At 39.2% G+C, this 19,403-nt stretch overlaps 2 protein-coding genes across 2 annotated transcripts; both read left to right on the top strand.

The window, feature by feature from the left end:
• The first annotated feature begins 351 nt into the window (after window positions 1-351).
• Window positions 352-2,072, top strand: LOC128127244 (binding partner of ACD11 1-like). The gene is made up of 5 exons (XM_052765688.1): window positions 352-438; window positions 961-1,064; window positions 1,126-1,183; window positions 1,271-1,366; window positions 1,457-2,072. Exons 1-5 carry the CDS (start codon window positions 352-354, stop codon window positions 1,982-1,984), a joined length of 873 nt encoding a protein of 290 aa, XP_052621648.1. The 3' UTR covers window positions 1,985-2,072.
• Window positions 2,073-2,089: 17 nt separating this feature from the next.
• LOC111877527 (triosephosphate isomerase, cytosolic) lies at window positions 2,090-3,978 on the top strand. Its single transcript, XM_052765687.1, has 5 exons — window positions 2,090-2,101; window positions 2,143-2,218; window positions 3,219-3,342; window positions 3,469-3,553; window positions 3,685-3,978. The coding sequence occupies exons 1-5, from the start codon at window positions 2,090-2,092 to the stop codon at window positions 3,883-3,885; spliced, it is 498 nt and encodes a 165-aa protein (XP_052621647.1). The 3' UTR covers window positions 3,886-3,978.
• Window positions 3,979-19,403: the final 15,425 nt, after the last annotated feature.

Here is a 19,403-nt window from a genome sequence, read left to right as displayed (position 1 = left end):
GGAGGGCACCTATAATAAATTGCGCGTCGTCTAAGGATGTCGCTTTATAATTTTTAATGGAACGCGCGTTCCATCCTTTAACAGTAGGGGGAAATGAAATTCTGAAAAAATTAAAAATCCCGCCTTCCTTTTTTTTCTCCTTTCCCTCTTGCCCAAATTATGGACGCTCCTTCCTTCCCCCTCCTGCTGCCTACTTCTTCCCTCACTTCTACCTACTGGAACCACCATATCTCCCACTCTATGTTGAAATTGTTAGAAAAAGCCCTAATTATACTCTCAAGTCTAAATACAGAAAAAATAGAAGATGGTGAAGAAGTAGCAGTAGAGGAAGTGGAGGATGAACAGTCGAAAATGGAAGGAATGGCATCAATAGCGTTGTTACTAGATGGCAGCCATACGGAGGTCAACATTCTTTTCTCCACAAATTTCTGCCCTTGGGTCATCTTTATTTCCCTAATAGCGTGCCCTAAGAGTTATAACTATTACTATGGTTTTCAGCCATTCGATGCTTCGTCTCTCCCCCATTCTCCTACACTCCTCCATCTTCTCTGAAGGTTCGCCTTCATGATTCTCTCACCCCACATTCAAGCGATTCTCTCCAAAAAATACTAGGTAAAACTTAATTTCATGATCTTGTGAACAAGAAAGTCAAGTCGTCGCCCTCTTCTTCTTCTTCTATACCATAGATATCGTTCATAGTCTCTCTCCTAAAACTGATGCCACATGGCTTTAGTTTCATACGGAACCAAACATACTGATGCTATTTGAATGCTCATGTATCATTGATTCATTGCTCTGTTGATCTTCATTTTGTATTTAGATCAGTGGAAAAGCTTCTATACATGCCTATGCATAAAACAACTATGTCAATTTGAGTATATTGCATCAGCCATGTAAACAGTTCTATTCTTTATTTTATTTTTGCATCATGTCGATTTGAGTCTATTCTTATCTTGATAGGTAAGAAGTGTGAAGGTTATCAATGTTTCCTTAAGTGCTTCCGAGCAAGACATCAAGGAATTCTTTTCGTTTTCTGGTGATATTGAATATATTGAGATGAAAAGGTTATTTCCCATTTTCTTAGGGTTTTTAAACATAGGTTTTTCTTTTTCTATAAATTATTCAAAATGCATTCGTCACTTTCAAGGAGCCTCAAGGTGCAGAGACTGCAGTTCTACTCTCGGTATATACAAATCTTGATTATCTTGTACACAATTCTTCACAATTTATAAGAGTACACTCTTCCACCTTCTGGTTTTGATGATTTCAGGGAGCAACTATAGTTGACCAATCTGTTACCATTGTTCTTGCACCAGAGTACACTCTCCCTCCTTTTACAACTACACTTTCAGATCAACAAAACACCGTATGTTCTTTTTGTTATTTTATCATCAAGAATGCGTGTAAATGCTTTTTTATATTATCTGATATTGATATAATGTGGTTCATAATTTAGGCAACAGGGGGGCAAGGTGTGGGAGGTGCTGAATCTGCTATTCAAAAAGCAGAAGATGTCGTGAGCAGTATGTTGGCAAAAGGTTTCATACTGGGAAAAGATGCAGTAAACAAAGCCAAAATGTTTGATGAGAAAGTCCAGTTTACATCAACAGCTGCAGCAAAAGCAGCTACAATAGACCAGAAGATTGGTCTAACTGAGAAAATCAACCTGGGGACAACATTAGTGAATGAGAAAGTGAAAGAGATGGATCAGAAGTTTCAGGTGTCTGAAAAGACAAAAACGGCCTTTGCGACTGCAGAGCAGACTGTAAGTGTTGCGGGATCTGCCCTTATGAAGAACCGGTATGTGCTGACTGGGACCGCCTGGGTCGCCGGAGCTTTCAGCAGGGTGACGAAAGCCGCCGGAGAAGTGGGACAGAAGACCATGGAGAAGGTGGCGGTGGAAGAACAGGCGGCTGGAACGGGAACCACCAGGACTACTCATCAAGAACCACCGCCTACTTCTACACACCCTGCTACTAGTTGAACAAGAGCACCACATGATCAGGTCTTGTTGCTTCAGTCAAGTGTTAGGCTGTAGATTATGCAGGATTTATGGATTTTATTATTATGAATTTTCTGTTTTTTTTTCATGGTTTTATTGGTTTAGGAGTTGATATATGACCTTTCATTTGTGATGTGAAGGCAAAGATTCAGAAGAAAGAGGGGATTCCATGGCATCAACAGATTTTGATCATTGATGGAAAGATCCTCGAGGATGGTAAGACTTTAGCAGATCATCACATCCGAATTGGATCTAGATTGGAGTTGGTTGTGAGTTTGGGAGGACCATAAAGTTGTTGTGTACAATCACCCTATCATGTCCCAAGCCGATGTCTCCTACAGGTATCTACATCGATCATGATTCGAATCTTATTCGATCACTTCTCATTTCAATTGTTCTACACAAATACCTGTGTCGATTGACTTGATTTTCATTTGATCACACATAATTGACTGATCTTTGTGTGTCCGTATTAGTTTACACCAGAGTTTCTTAGGTTTTGTTCATTCATTTCTGTATCTGATTTGGCCAAGTTTATTTTAGGTAAAATCGTGTTATTCAAAAGTGTATTCTTGTCATTTTGTTATTCTCTTCCGGCTTTTACTAATCTGGAACACACAACTAGGATGATTCAAAATCAATCAGTAACTTCAAATTACCTTCATTTATATTACACACTATTAACTTAAGCTCTGTATTTTCCTAAATTCCTATTTATTGACTGATAATTTAGCTGATTGTCAGTTGTTGAATCATATATGCAAGTTTTTGTTAAGACTTTGACAGGGAAGACAATAAAGTTGGAGGTGGAGAGCTCAAAGAACATTGATACTGTGAACTCAAAGATTCAGGACATAGAGGGGATTCCACTGCATCAGCAAATGTCTTCTGCCTATTCTTTCCTCTAAATGATGTACCACCATACAACATCTCATATAATAAAATACATGAAATAAAAAAAAGAATATAATAAAAAATTAGTTAAAGTATTGAAATGGGTAAAAGAAGGTAATTCAAATAAATGGTGTATATTTTAAAGAAAAATTTTAATTCATGAAAATTAATAAGCTTACCCACTGCCCACCAATCAATAGCACTGGAGTGGCCAGCTCCTGTTATGACTTCCTGAAATATCATCATAATTTCAAAGGGTAAAATAAAGAGACCATAAATAAGTGAAATTACGTAAATGCCCTTTGAGTACTTTTCATACCAGAGGTGGTGGTGAGCCCTCCTTTTGTGTTTCTTACCTCTGCTAAAAGTGAATTGAGGCCTGAAATCCAAGTTGCAGCTCAAAATTGTTGGGTTAAGAAGGGTGGTGCATTCACCGGTGAGGTTAGGTATGTTTCAAAGTGTCATTTATCAAATTACCATCCTTTTTTTTTCTAAAACTTTTCAATTTCCTATGTCTGATTTCTTCTTCTTGATTCTTACTAAATACTGAAGTTGGTTTTCTATATTTACAGTGCTGAGATGCTTGCCAATTTGGGTGTCCCTTGGGTCATCCTAGGTCACTCTGAAAGGAGAGCCCTATGGAATGAAACTAATGAGGTACCCTTTTCCTTGTGTAGATTTTACTCAGCCTGTTCAAATCAATTCACACTTTTCCTTGTGAACATCTTAATCAGTGTTGTATGCAAGTTACTGAAAAAGTTTTGTTTTCTTTTTCTTGTTTCATTCAGTTTGTTGGAGACAAGGTTGCATACGCACTATCTCAAGGTTTGAAGGTTATTGCTTGTGTTGGGGAGACTCTTGAGCAACGAGAAGCTGGAACCACCATGGAAGTTGTTGCTGCACAAACCAAAGCAATTGCTGGTAATTATTTTAAAACTAAACTTGCTTCTACTGTATGTCAAAAATCAAAAATCTTGTTTTATCTTTGATATAATAAGTAACTTGCACACAAAAGTTATGATTTTGGTGTTTAATGCAAGAAATCACAATATGCCTTTTCTATGTGATTCTGATTTTGGTAATTTTTTGTTGCAAGAGGAAAAGAGGAAAAGAAAGCTCAAGCCGAAAGAGATAAGATGCTGCAAATGCAAGTGTTGCATTCTTCATTTCAATTGTTAGTATGAAACACATAATAGATGGGCCAATGTAAACTTCTTATCCATATAACATCTGTTTGGAGCATTAGTCTTAAAGAATTATGAAAGGCAAGATACAACTTTACTTAGTTGGAATTTGATGTAGAGAGTAGATTAGATGCAAATTTAGATATTGTAAAAAATAGAATTGTATGACATTAAATTTTATGCAATGGATTGTATTTTTTGTATATGATATTTTATTTCTATTATGAGACATTAAATGCAAATTTAATTTAAAAATTAATAAATATATAAATATTTTTTTAGAACATTTAAAATTATGATACGCAAAAATGTGTGTCATCTTCATTTATGACATGGCCTTTCTAGACAGGGGCTTCCTTGATACGCATTGCGTGTCATAAACACGCGCGTCGTAAGGTTATGACACGCAAATGCGTGTCGTCTTCCTTTATGACAGGGCCTTCCTTGATACGCATTGCGTGTCATAACTGCACGTCGTAAATGAGCGTCGTAAATGCGCGTCATAAATGCGCGTCGTCTATAGACGACGCGCAAAAGCGCGTCGTCTCTCTTTATGACAGGGCCTTCCTTGACACGCATTTGCGCGTCGTCTGAGCGTTTTACGACGCGCAATGAGCGTCGTAAAAGGCCTTTTTTCTAGTAGTGTTGGGTGAAGAGGCTTGATGTACTGATTCTTGAAAGATAGCGCTTTCAGCTTGAGAATCTTCAGAGAGAACAACGAAGAGAAATAATCTTCTGAATCACTTCAGCAGGTTCATAGATAGCATCAAATTGATTGAGGAGGCTTCAATGCAATCTGTCACATAATCTTCAAGAATAGCTTCACCTTGCTTCTGAGGTTGAAAGATTGAATGATGGAAGAATAGTCTTCATTTCTTGCTCCTTCGAATGAAAATTCTTCAATCCTCATGGATGAAGCCTTGGCTCAGAAGATCTTCAATACAGTCTCCATGAGTCTCATCTACGTGTGAAATCACTTTTCAAGACAAAACAAAACTAAAAGAAAAATTAGCACACAAAAAAAAATTTGGATTTTCTGATTTTTCTGAACAAGAAATAACTCTATTTTTGGATTTTTAATTTTCTGATTTTTGTTTGATTTTTCAATTATTTTTAATTCTCCCCTTAAAATTTGTGCATAGAGGAAAACTATGAACAAATTTAACAAAAATAAAATGATATCTAACTTTAAGAATGATTTGGGATCAAAGTTTTTAGACAGCCTTTATCTGCTTGTCGGTACGTTCCATCTTCACGTCTTTGTCTGGTCGATCGCCGGTATTGTTGTCCACTTAAACACCAAAAATTGTGACAAAATTAGGACATACTATAAGTGACAAGACAATGTGATCCTGAGTTCCTAGATATTATATCTGATCCTAAGTTTCTAGATACTATATCTTAAGGACCATTCAGCTGATGACGACCAGGGATATTGTTGTCCACCTAAATTGAGCAGCGAGATCTATAGACAATCTTTGAGTGTTCAATTTTAATTGTACTGGAACATGTTTCCTGCTTCCAGATATGCCCCGGTAATCAAGGACTTCCAGAGTACTCCTTACATCGGATGAGTAGACCATCATTAGGGGAGAAGATAGATTCAGAGTATTATCACTTATAGTGCATATGCTGTGTATCAGGTTGGATTGTTAGTCACGCAAAGGAGACAACATATGGCTAACAGATAAGAGGAATTTCATATATATATATATATATATATATATATATATATATATATATATATATATATATATATATATAATATGCAGAGAAATAGAGTTGCATATGTTACAGTCCAGGTCGGATCTCTTCCAATCACGCAGAGGAGGTAACATATGACTAACAGACAGAAAGAAAGAAAATGATTTTCTACAGACCTAATTTATCGGAATTTACCAATCGCCCCATCAATACCGGAATTAAGGACAGAATCCGCACATCGAGGAAAAGTTAAACCACGGTTCCAGATACGGGTTCATTTAATGTGATGAGTAGATTCCCATATATATATCTCCCTGCTCAACCTATCCAAGCTTCGTATTGTCAGGCTAAACGGATCCAACTAGGTCAAGATTTGTCAAGTCTATAGATTCCTTAAGTTCATCTGCACCTAGTCAAGTCTGTTAAATTCTTCGTGCCTACCGACGCATCAAACCAGAGCATAGACCCTTCAACTTTTGGTACGTTACGCAGACTCAAATTGCCTATTATCACATAATCATATCACTTCCCAAAACATCTCCCTCAAGCACATTCCATAACCAACATATTATATACATATATATATATATATATATATATATATATATATATATATATATATATATAAATTTCTAATTTTTGTTTTGCTTTTATTTCTCCCCCTAAATTTGTGCATAAGAGAGAAATGAAAGTAAATGCGCAAATTTAAACTATCCTAAAACAAAATTTTATCTTTAAAGCGAATCAGTTTAAGAAAAACTCAGGAGTATAGAGAAGAAAATTCAAACCTTAAGTCATCGATTGAATTTGCATCTAGAAGGTCTGAGAACAGCACACATAATCTCAGAACAGATCCGAAAATTCTTCATGTCGTTAATCACAGACCCCATGTGATCCTTTCCTTTCTTCCCTTCCCTCTAAGGACACATACTCTCAAACAAATGTCTGAATGTTGTACAATTGAGAGATGTCCCCTATCAAGTGCCAGGAACAACCACTACCAACAAACCGAAGTCTGATGATATGCCTCCATAGCTGCTCCGACACGGAGCGGGATCAGTTGGTCTTTGGAACCCAGTCCATTTTGAAACTGGGTCGACCTTTGTCATCTTTGCACGATACTCTCTCCCATGACATGTCCTGCTTATCACAAACAGAAGATGTAGAAATATTAGAATCGTTAGTAGAATCGGGAGAGTGAGCCTTTAGAACCCATTTGTAGTTGGGTTTAACCTATTTCTTTTTCGTTCTGATGGGTGGCTCAGTACTTTCTTTTGCTCTTGATGTCGACCATTGAGATGACTTTGATTTTGGCTTCATGGGAGCATCTCTTGGATTTGACTTCATGGCCGACTTTCCCTTCTTGATCTTGGGAGTTTGATTCTTGGCCTTTTGGGTTTGATTCTTGGCCTTCTGGGCATTCTAGTTGCTATTTTCTGAATGTGGCCTCGAAGGGTTTCTTTTGTAGAATCTCCCACTTTGCGTGTTTTGCCAGCCTTGTGCATAGTAGGGAACGTATGCTCGATTAGGACAATTTCTGGCAATGTGTCCAGGTGTTCCACAGTGAAAACATGTCTTTTTCTTCACTGTGGAGTTGTTTCTTCCTGCCCCTAGTGGCGTATCTTTTCCTTGTCTCTTGCTTTTCCCACACGCACAGTTGTAACAGGAACTCTGTTTAGCTTGAAATGGTGGCCTGTATTTACCAACAACAGGTTGATCAGAAGCAGCTGAGTTCGAAGCAACAGATTCAGAGTTCAAGGAGATGTTGGTTTGTTCAATGGTGTTCTTCTTGTTTTCATCCTCTGCTACTTTACCTACACATGAAGTAGAAGCATTAGTATCTTTCAACTCAACACCCTCAATTGGCTATTCAACAGCTGGTTTACCATATACCATAAATGGTTCTCGGTCAATCTCTTCCTGAGACAAAGGTATGGATATATAGTTATGATTGAAAGGGGGAGGAACACTATCATACTCTAGACCCTAGTTTTGATTATCTTTGAATTTCAATTGATTTTCAAATAAGGACTCGACTGTCTTACTTGACGCAGTGTAATTTTTGAAACTAACATCTGTTTTTCCACACTTTATTTTCAAAGCGTCAAGTTCTTTAGTTACAGCAGCAAGTTTTTTTTTAATGTGATCATAATTTACACACTTGTTGCTGTAATCTTCTTGGAGTTTTTGGAAATCCCTGATTTTAGTTTCTAATTGAGCTTTTAACGGTTTCTGACCTTTCCTTAGAGTATAGCCTTCATATTTAAGGTCCTCATTTTCCCTTTTTAGCAAATCAATTTGTTCGCGAAGAAATTTAATCGTAGCTTTACAAGATGGACTACATGAAACTTCATTTACCGGAATTGATGTGGAACTCATTTTCTTTTTTTATTTTTTAATATTTTATTATTTTTTTTATATATTTTAATTGCCCTTTGACTTAAAAACCGTGAAAGTCAACCTTAAAAGTCAAATTTAAAAAATCAAACTCAAAAGTCAAACTTAAAAGTCAAACCGAAAAGCCAAATTTGAAAAATTAAAAGTCAAACGAGAAAGTAAAAATTTAAAGTCAAAGGTCAACTTTTAAAAGTCAAAGTCAAAATTTTAAGTAAAAAGTCAAAAATAAAAGTTAAAATTTAAAAAACTAAAATTTTTGGGTTGAAAAAGGATTTTAAAAATAAAATTTTGAATTTTCGGGGTTGAAAATGTCAATTTGCGAAATTATACGCGAAAAGGATGAGTTATATTCTAAATTTCGGATGTAGGACACAAGAAGCCTCCTAGACGAGTTGGTAAGGCGCTGGGTTTCTCAACTAGAGGTCTCGGGTTCGATTCCTGGCAACCTCAATTCCGTTCCTCTTCTTTTTAATAGAAAACTGTTGTGCGAGGACTAGAGCTGCAAAGCGAGGATCCAGATGCGAGACCGAAGCGAAGATGCTGAACCGTACACGAGGCCGCACACCGAGACTGCACACGTTCGAGCCGCACACCGAGGCTGCTGAGTCGCACACCTTCAAGAGCTCAACCGCACGCCTTCAAAGTCTGGCCGCACACCTTCAACAGATTCGCGAAAAAACGACGTTTTTCACCCTTTTTTTGCTCCAAAACTCGATCAAAAACTCGTTTTTATGAAAAATGCAAAGAAGAAACCCCCTTATTTTTCCGAGATCTATCCAAAAACGCAATTATCTTTTCAAAATAAGATCAAATAAGCTTCAGATCTGACAAAATTGACTGATACAACCTTGCTCTGATACCAATTGTAAGTCCCCAAAATTGCTTGTGTATCAATCAGATCCAATTGATGGTGCGGAATCCCGATCAATTGGATGACGTCAGATCAAAAATAGAAGAGAAGGAAAAGAAGATGATGATGGATCTAATGATGTATTTAATATGAATGATGCTCCTTACAATAGATTCTCTCTCACACACACTTCTTGTCTCTAACTTTCTCTCTCTTATCTTGCCTTGTTACCGTACACTCCCACATGCACTCCTCTATTTATATGGACCTCCAGCCATACACATGTGTACAACCGCACACCCTGTGTACGGCCGTACATAGGGTGTGTGGTCGTACACACGTGTACGGTCCTACACACAAACTGCAAACACATACAACATTACATAAAAATATATTTTCCTAGAAAAGCAAAGTATAAACCATATTATTGACCCAACAACCACTACCAATCCGGATATCGATGCATCACAATATACCAGGAAATCTTCCATCCCTTCCGGAAGGGCTAACACCGGGGCTTCGCATAATTTCTGGCGAAGCGTCTCGAACGAGGTCTTCTGATCCGGACCCCAAGAAAATGTAGCACCCTTCCGGGTCAACTTGGTGAGTGGCATGGCGATCTTGGAGAAATCCTTAATAAATCTCCGATAATAGCCGGCCAAACCCAGAAAGCTCCTGATCTCGGTGGGTGATCTCGGCACCTCCCACCTCATAATCGCCTCAATCTTGGCCGGATCGACCAATATCCCATTCCGATTGACGAGATGCCCTAAAAACTGAACCTCTCGTAACCATAACTCACATTTGGAGAACTTGGCATAAAGCCTCTCCGATCTTAGAACTCCAAGGATCTCCCTCAAATGCTCCTCGTGCTGTTCAGTAGACCTCGAATACACCAAAATATCATCAATGAATACGATCACCGACCGATCCAACATCGGCCTGCACACCCTGTTCATGAGATGCATGAACGTAGCTGGTGCATTGGTGAGCCCAAAAGGCATCATCACGAACTCGGAATGCCCATAATGAGTTCTAAACGTTGTCTTCTGGATATCTTCATCCCGAACCCTCATCTGATGATAACCCGACCTCAAGTGTATCTTGGAAAACCAATACGCTCCCTGCAACTGATCGAACAAATCATCGATCCTCAGCAACGGATAACGGTTCTTGACCGTTAGCTTGTTTAACTCCCGATAGTCAATGCACATCCGATGTGAACCATCCTTCTTCTTGACAAAAAGGATCGGCGCTCCCCAAGGTGAGCTACTCGGCCGAATAAACCCTTTCCCCAACAGCTCCTGAAGCTGTGAGGATAACTCCTGCATCTCTGGCGGTGCGAGGCGATAAGGCGCCTTGGCGATAGGAGCTGCTCCTGGAACCAAATCGATACGGAACTCCACTTGCCTTTCGGAAGGCACACCCGGTAGTTCCTCAGGAAAAAACATCCGGAAACTCGCACACTATTGGAACCTCATCAATTGAGCTTGGCCTCCCAACGGCCACTCGCATGTCTGTCACATAGGATACGAATCCACTGCAACCTTGCTGCAAACTCTGCCTCGCCCTGGCGGCCAAACAAAACGCCGACCCACATCGGGTTCCCTCACTGAACACTGTAAGTACTCCCCCACTAGGGTCTCGAATCGTCACCAACTGACGCTCGCAGTCTATCATAGCTCCATATCGGCTCAACCAATCCATACCCACTATAACACACACATCCCCCATCGCAATCGGAACCAGATCTATCGGAAACTCCACACCGAAGATCTCAAGGACACATCCTCGAATCACATCTGAGGCATACACTACTCGCTCATCAGCTATGGAAACTCCCAGAGGTCGATCCAACGCCTCTCGACGGATACTAATGTGCTGACTAAATGCTACGGAAACAAACGACCGACTCGTACCCGAGTCAAATAATACCAAAGCAGGCACAGAACTCACAAGAAAAGTACCTACGCACATCATCATATAAGCATAATAACTCAACTCAATTAAAAGATGAATACAGAATACATATTAGCCACAACATCGGGCGCCGCGCGGACCTCCTCCGCAGTCAACTAGAAAGCTCTCCCACGAGCCTTTGGTGCCTTGGCCTTCACTGGCCGAACCTCGGTAGCCCTAGCAGCGGGCGCAGATCCCTGCGTTGATCCCTGAAGTAGCTAAGGGCACTCGGCCTTCCGATGGCCGGTCTGGTTGTAATGAAAGCAAACCAAAAATCCCTTGGGGCAATCCCTCGCGATATGCCCCTCCTTCCCGCACTTGTAGCATACTCCAGCCCCGGACGACCCCTCGTGACTCTTGTTGCACTTCCCACAAGTGCGGCCCTTCGCGCCTCCAGATCTCGAATCAGCGGGTCTAGCCCGCTTGGCTGCTGGCTGAGACTAAGCCGGTCGCCGATCCACCCTCTGTGACTCGGCGTCCTCCATGGCCTCAGTCTCCAACTCAATCTCCTTCTTCCGGGCATTTTCCTGGAGCACATCAAATGTCCGGTAAGTCGAGTTCGCCACGAACTCCCGAATATCTCTCCTCAAAACACACAGATAACGGCTCATACGAGCGTGCTCAGAAGACACCTGCTTAGGGAAAAACATCGCCCTCTCATGAAACTTCCTGGTAATCACAGAATCAGTACCCTGCTTGAGGGTCAAGAACTCCTGAATCAACCGTTCCCTCTCCACCGGGTGAACATACTCGTCTCTGAACATAGCGGTGAACCTCTCCCAGGTCACCTCAGAAATCTCTGCCAAAGTGAAGTTCGCCGTCACGAACTTCCACCAATCCTTCGCTCCCAAGCGGAACTGGTTCAGATCGAACCGTACCCTCAAGTGCTCTGGACAAGAACACGTATAGAAACATCCCTCGATGTCAGGGATCCATCTCATCGCAGCAATCGGGTCCTGCATCCCATCGAACTCTGGTGGCTTTGTGTTGCTGAACTCCCGAAACAACAACGAGTCACCTCCCTGAGGTCTGGCAGCAGCAACTGTAGCCATAGCTGTAGCTGCCGCAACTTCAGTCAGTGCTGCATACCGCTCATCAAAGGTCTCAATCAATGTGGTCTTGATGTCCCTAAACATCTCAGGATCTCAGCCCGGATGGCAGCAACCACCTCCTCATGAATCAATTGACGAATCTCCTCGTCGCTGACACCACTGCTCTCAGGTGTGTGTCGAGTCCCAACCATGATGCTTCTGAAATACAACAATAAATATCAGAGACTCGATCAAGCATACTCATGCTCGATGACGCAACCCAACTCGTCCTCCGTTGTCCAAAGGATTCTTACTTGGAATGCCCACTGATCTGGTGTCTTCAGTAGTATAAGCCCTATACTACTGACCACACCGCATCAGCATTCGCCCCAAGTCCTCCTCTTTGGATCCTGGATCACAAGTACTCTACTCTCATCATGCATTGGCTACCCTCTGATAGACCTCTCATGAGCTCCTAACTGCTATCTACTCGCTCTCAAAGCAACTCAGCAACAGAAATCTCCTAGGCTAAGGCATCACAAATCAGGCCACTCTAGTCCTAATATGAATACCTAGCCCGCTCTAGCATGCCTAATGTAACATTGCATATCTCATAACACATAATGTAAGGGTACCCTAAGGGATTCACCGTTCGGGCGCTGGCTGATCGTACACATGGCTCTGCTCTATTTCTCTCAAAACTCTTTTTACTCTTTTCAAAAAATTTACTTCATTATCAAAAATTTTCCTCAAATCCTCAGTTTGAGTTCAGATACGCCCGAAGATGCATCTGAATCCCTCAAACCAAGGCTCTAATACCAACTTGTAACAACGTAAATTTCAAAATAAAATTTTCATTTTTCATCAACCAATTTCATATAAAAATATTCTCAAATATTTCCAACAGTAGTTTTTGAAACATAACATATCCCAAGATCCTAAAATTCAAACTCTCTCTCTAGTGTGTACGAATCACGCCGGCACCTTTCCACGGTCCTCGCTAGTACCTGAAACACATAACACAACAATTGTAAGCATAAATGCTTAGTGAGTTCCCCAGAATACCGCATACAACACATACGCCACTCGAGGCTATAATACGACCCTCCGGTCGATGTGTCTCAGCGGGACCCTCCAGTCCCGTAGCTCTTTGGACCCTCTGGTCCGGTCGTAGCTCGTTGGACCCTCCGGCCCGGTCTGTATCGTTGGACCCTCCGGTCCGAATTATAACATCATACAACATACATATAACATATAGCACATAATCTCATATATAACACGTAGGACCCTCTGGTCAACATATAATACCACTCTAGGTACATATAGTGAGAAGACTCACCTCAGGTGTCTCGGTAAATCTCTCACTCGGTAGAAATATGATCTAGCCTCCGCCTAATCACATAAAGTAAATACTCTCATAATTATAACTGTACTCAAACCTTTCTTAACACCCTCAAAAGGGTAAAAGACCATTTTAACCCTCTCTTGGCTTAAAGGCCTCACTGTTGACCAAACCCTAAAAGTCAACAAAAGTCAACGGTCAAACTTTGACCCGACTCGTCGAGTGCACTTGGGCGACTCAGCAAGTCTACACGTGTCCACTAACTCTTTAGTCATGCTTGGCACGTCGAGTTCCTACTCTTGCTCGACGAGTCACACTTGGCATGAATCGTGGGGCCATCCCGACTCAACTCGCTGAGTCTCAAGAACAACTCGGCGAGTTCCGCCTTGAACTCCAGTCCTCCATTCCCCCCCCCCCTCTGACTCACTGAGTTATCCCCAACTCGGCAAGCCTACACACTGAGTGATTTACGGAAAACCCTCACCCTACTCGCCGAGTCTGATCTTTGGACTCGGCGAGTTGATGCCATGCACAAACTCCATAGACCTCTTGAGGTCAGATCTGTTCCCTTAATACATAGATTTGACCTTCCCAAGCATGATAATCATGTAAAGTTCAGACCTTGACACTTAAATAGCATCTAGATGATCTTACTTGGTGATTTAGTCCCAAAATAACATCCTAAGTTCATGACTCCTAAAATAACTCCAATAAGCCCCAAGGGTTAAGGTCTCTCGACTCCTTTGAGTCCAGATCCAAAGCATGAACTCGAGAAGGGACCAATTGCTCCACAATCCATCCTCTAAAGGGGGTTAGAAAACCTTTACTCTAGGAAATCAACACCACAACTGAAGAAGGTCCGAAAAATACCTCAAGATGAAGTCTATGAGCTCTGAAATCACCAGAATCACACCTCCTTCAGCCTCCTCTTGCCTTGGTTTCCTCCTTCTTGCAATTTCACCAACAAAATGATCACAAATGGCCTCTCCTTCCTCACAAACACCTAGATCTCTTAGGGTTTCTCTTTGGGGTTTGGTAGCCGCAAATGACGGCCCTAAGGGTCTTTAAATAGGTCCAAACCCAGGAAATTAGGGTTTCATTAAACAGCATGGACTCGCCGAGTCCGGCTGTGAACCCGGATATGAATTCGCGACCATACTCGGTGAGTTTAAACATCAACTCGCCGAGTCCTCTCGCAACTTCCAAAAATAAAGGAATAAAATATTATACCTGGGAATCCGGATGTCACATACGGGCTTCTGGAACATCTTAGGTGTTTTTTTTTCGCTTCAAGTCTAATGACTACTGGGTAGGCTAGAAGGCATGGTACCCCTCTTTTGGGTACTTCTAAAGTTTTGAAGTGCGAGACGATATAACGGTTCGTATTAGGTTTGCCGTTATAGATTGAAATAATTTCATTTGTTGGTTAACTAATGGGAAATTTCGTTTTACACAACATAGGGGTTTTGCATGGAGAGGACCAAGTCAAACCATGTCAGATGATGATGTCAAAACTCCTCAATGAAATAGATATTAAGTCAATTTGGAAGAAGTGATTACCAGGACGATGAACTATCCTACGTATATATGTTTTCAGCGCTTTCAGTTTTGTCCTTGGTATTATTACTGCGAACCCTTTTTGTATCGTAATTAACGAGCACTAACAATACGATGGTTCTGATAATTTGAAATAATGAACTTTCATGAAATGATCCCTACTAGATCTCTCTTTAATTGCTTGGTGTATACAAGTCATGTATAATTAAGATTGGAAAGACAGTTGACTGAGTGACCTTGCCCTAAATCCACAACCAAACAAGGAGCAGGAAATGAGGCGGGATCACTCACTCTAAGTCTACAAATCTTAATTATAAATGACCCTAATGTATACATTAATCCATCATAGCTTACCTGTTAGGGTTCTTAGTTTTATATGAGCGTTGTGATTTGGTTCCAACGAGAGTGTAACTATAGTTATAAATAATTATTGGGGTTTGGAAGCGTACCAAAATTATAGCAGGTTTCTTTGATGCTTCCTCGTATTCCGGAGTTAAACTCTTCCTGCTCCCCTGTTATTCCTCTCTGTTGGATAGTCCCTCTTGAAATGACCTATTTCACCACAAAGATGGCATATTAGACTAACTCCAACATTGGTGGTTGCAGTGATGAACTCGACTGGAGTCCTATAGATGCGGGCGATATGCCCCTTCATGTTGCATCTATTGCAATACAGACCTTTGCAGACTCCATAATGATGGTAGTTGCACTTGTTGCAGTGTGGGAGGTTTCCTAATTACGGTGTGGTCGGTGTTGAGACAGAGGGCTGATAGTGGTATTGGCTACCCTAGCTTGTTGCCCTTCGGAAGGACCTTGAGTTGAACTACTCCCTTTCTCGTCCTCGAAATTTTGTTTCAGGATATTAGGTTTAAGGTTTGGATTGTCTTTACAAACTGGTCCTCGTTGCTGTACTTTGTTATCACTACGATCGAGATTGCTGATAACATTTCCACTAACATTTGCGTTGTTGGCATTAAGGTGCACCATGACAATTGCTACGACTACTGTGACTGTAGCTTGAAACGTAGATGAATCTATCCGAAGGATTGGTGTTTTGCCGGTGGGTTGGTTACGTTTCTTCGGAGGCATGATTCTGATACACGATGAGAAAAACAAGCTTGTGAGCAACGATGGTTGTTTCTAGATGTATTCTAACTGTTTATATATGCATATAAAATTTTCTTTGTGTTCTACTCTTCTCAACGTTCCGAACTACATCCCTATGAAGCATTTCTGGTAAAAGGGCATAGGTAAGTTTTAGAAAGGGTTAGAAACCAAGTGTCGTCCAAACTAAGTTATTTTTGGTTGGAGAATGACATGTTTAAGCTTTCAGAATGATTTGGAAACAAATCGTAACAGTGTCTACATGGAATAGACTTATGAATTTTAAGAAATAATCACTCTCAATTGAGATTTCGTGATCCGATTTACTGTTATTAGTTGTGACGGAAAAAGGCAATAAGCTTAGTACCCAACATGAGTAGTGAAATCAATAAATCACTAGGTTGTATCAATTTATTAGTTATTAAAGTGACGCAAGAGGCACTCAAACACTTTGCATGTTTTACGAGTCGCTTTCCTCTATTCTTTGTTCTACTTTTGGCAGTAATTATTTGTTCTCACCTGGTATCTATATGGTGTCCTTCTCCTTCGTAGCTATATTGAATTCCTGTGCCGTCTAACTTCCGATTCTGATACTGATCCACATTACTTCATAATGGAGGGTATGAATCCCGAAAGTTCATGCGAACTTCTCACCGATGTCCTTAATAAGGTAAAGGCACTTGGTGATTTCTGTAGTTTCTTTACTGTTCATTAGTTTCCTTTTCGGAATCCTCCTAATGAAACTCTGTTGAATCCTCATTGACTCCTTTGTTGGTTGCTGGAGTGGTTATATCTATCTAAGTGGTTTATACGAGAATAGGAATGTCTAAAGAATATACACGATTAAGAAAACCTTTTTGTAAAAATATTTTTACGAAGATGATCCTTTCCGGTCTATCCATAACCACGTAGTGTGTACAGATTATATATAATCCAGATCAAATAGACCTTCGAATAAGTGATCCTACTCTAAAACCATAACCAAACAAGGAACAAGAAGTAGAGTGAAAATCACTTATTCTATGTCTATAAAATCTCAACTATATATAACGTTAACATACACTTAGCAATTATAGACATATCAGAAAGGATCTTTTAGTTTTCACCAAAGTTATTTATAGTAACTTAAATACTCCTATAGTATTTTAATTATAAGTTTGATTCTAGAACTTCTGGGTATAAGAAGTTCATAAGTTTTCGGTTTTTGTTGTTATAATATCATAAAATACTCCAATAGTATTTTAAACTTTATGTTTGGTTCTAGTATTCCTTTGGTTATATGGTTGGTAAGTTTTAGACTCATTACAACACCAATATCACCCCCAAACACATCTTGGTCGTATCTCAAATAAATATAGTTGATCAGGCTATATTTATTCCATATATGATTACATATTTGTCCAGGTTTGACTGTAATGTCTAACCTCCAAATACTTTTGTTTTGTTCTTCTTATAATACTTGCTTTAGTATATATATATATATATATATATATATATATATATATATATATATATATATATATATATATATATATATATTCTGTATGTACTAATACTTTTATAGCATATTGTTATATTTTAAAGTATAACTCTTGGTCCTAGTGTTTTTATCCCATTGTGTTTATAGTTGTATATCTTTTATGAATTTATATACTGAGTTCACTATAAACAATGCTTTGATACAAATCTGTCACACCCCAAAACCAGAACGGCGGAAATGTTCGGGGGCGGAGGACGACATGTCAAGTATCACAACACGTGCATTATAGTAATCAAAGTAAAACAACCATTGCATTAATAATATAAAAGTTTTTATATAAGTGTTCAAACATTAGATATTCAAACATCAAAAGTAGATACAGTCAAAGAAAAAAGATGCAGCACGGTACTAGGTTGTCTTCTCAAAAGCTCCGAGAGAGTACCTGTCTACTGGATTCCTGAGAATACAAGTTATTTTGAAAGAGAGTATCAGCTTTTAAGCTGGTGAGTTCATAAATATTAATATTGGTTGATTTAGTTTTAAGAAAATGATTGTATACGATTCGAGAAAGTCCTATACCTTCTGTTTTACAACCGAAAAGTAGTTTTAATCCCATAAATCCATTCCATAAAAGTGTTATTGTACTTATAACATAGTTTAACATAATTTTAGCTCTCCATAAAATTATAGAAGATTATTTTCCGTTTTGTTTGTGAAAAGTAGTTTTAATACAATAGTATTTCTTTAAAATACACTATTGGTGTAATAGATACCATATAATTAAGATTATTAATTAGGGTTAAAATGTGATGTGGTTATAACCATGCTAATTGATTAGTGTTTAACACGACGACCTTCTGGCATCGAACAGTGTGCCATTTGTCACCCCTTGGCCTATCGGCAAAACTGTAGCTAACAATCTGGATGTGGGATAGTCGGTCTCGTATAGATCTTACACTCAATGCCGGCCCTCCGTCCAGGAGATAGTATATTGCTATGCCATGAAGTAGTATCTCACATTTTTGGTTCACCTAGTTTATGTAAAGATTTAATGTTATCTTTTCCTTAACAAGTAGTTTATACCTCGAAGACTTAACTAGTAAAATAGATTTCTCGTTTGGTTCATAAATTATATCTATTATAATTTATATGTATTATCTGTTTAGTATAATCCTTCATGAATGTACCCCTTTGCTCGACATGATACAATGGTACTGATACCGACTGAAGTAACCTTTTATATTCATATATATATATATATATATATATATATATATATATATATATATATATATTCAATACATAATTAAGAAAGAAACGACGTTCGGACAAATAATCCCACCTTAAGCCCACATCCAAACAAGAAAAAGGAAGTAAGGCAGATCATTAGTCCTAAGTCCTTTAAGCCTTATTTATATACATATACATATATAAATATGATTTTGACAAATATAAGTTCTAAAGAGTTTATAAAATATTTAAAAGAGTTTAACAGTTTTTCAAAGAGTTTAACAGTGTTCTAAAAGAGTTTACATGACTTTAAGTCATTTTGGAAGTATTTGGTAATCCTTTATTGTAAAAACAATATTTAAAAGCATAAGAAAACCTTTTATGTGATTTGTTATCACATGTAACTATTAACACAAATTTAATTGTGTTCAACTTGTATCCCCCTAAAAAGCATTTAAATCCATTTAAAATGTAGATTATATGGATATGAACTCACCCGATGTGAGTGATTCGAATGAAAGATCGATATAGGATGCTTGATTTCACTAGTGAAGTCCCGAGCACAAACGGATCCTATTTAGCATATAATAACATATATCTGTATACAATTAGTACTTTTAACATCTAAGGTGTAAAGGAAATAGCCTATGAGGTAGGGAACACTTACAA

Source organism: Lactuca sativa, chromosome 7 (genome assembly GCF_002870075.4).
Source record: "Lactuca sativa cultivar Salinas chromosome 7, Lsat_Salinas_v11, whole genome shotgun sequence".
Taxonomy (NCBI): domain Eukaryota; kingdom Viridiplantae; phylum Streptophyta; class Magnoliopsida; order Asterales; family Asteraceae; genus Lactuca; species Lactuca sativa.
Note: the sequence above shows the minus strand (reverse complement) of the source record. Positions and strands in the feature narration are given on the sequence as shown.

Bases quoted from the DNA above. Each gene is read 5' to 3' on its own strand.
- LOC128127244 (XM_052765688.1), top strand. From the start codon at position 352: ATGGAAGGAATGGCATCAATAGCGTTGTTACTAGATGGCAGCCATACG. The intron at 439-960 runs GTCATCTTTATT...TTATCTTGATAG, and splicing joins CCACAAATTTCTGCCCTTGG to GTAAGAAGTGTGAAGGTTAT. The intron at 1,065-1,125 runs GTTATTTCCCAT...ATAAATTATTCA, and splicing joins GAATATATTGAGATGAAAAG to AAATGCATTCGTCACTTTCA.
- LOC111877527 (XM_052765687.1), top strand. The intron at 3,343-3,468 runs GTATGTTTCAAA...CTATATTTACAG, and splicing joins GCATTCACCGGTGAGGTTAG to TGCTGAGATGCTTGCCAATT. The intron at 3,554-3,684 runs GTACCCTTTTCC...TGTTTCATTCAG, and splicing joins TATGGAATGAAACTAATGAG to TTTGTTGGAGACAAGGTTGC.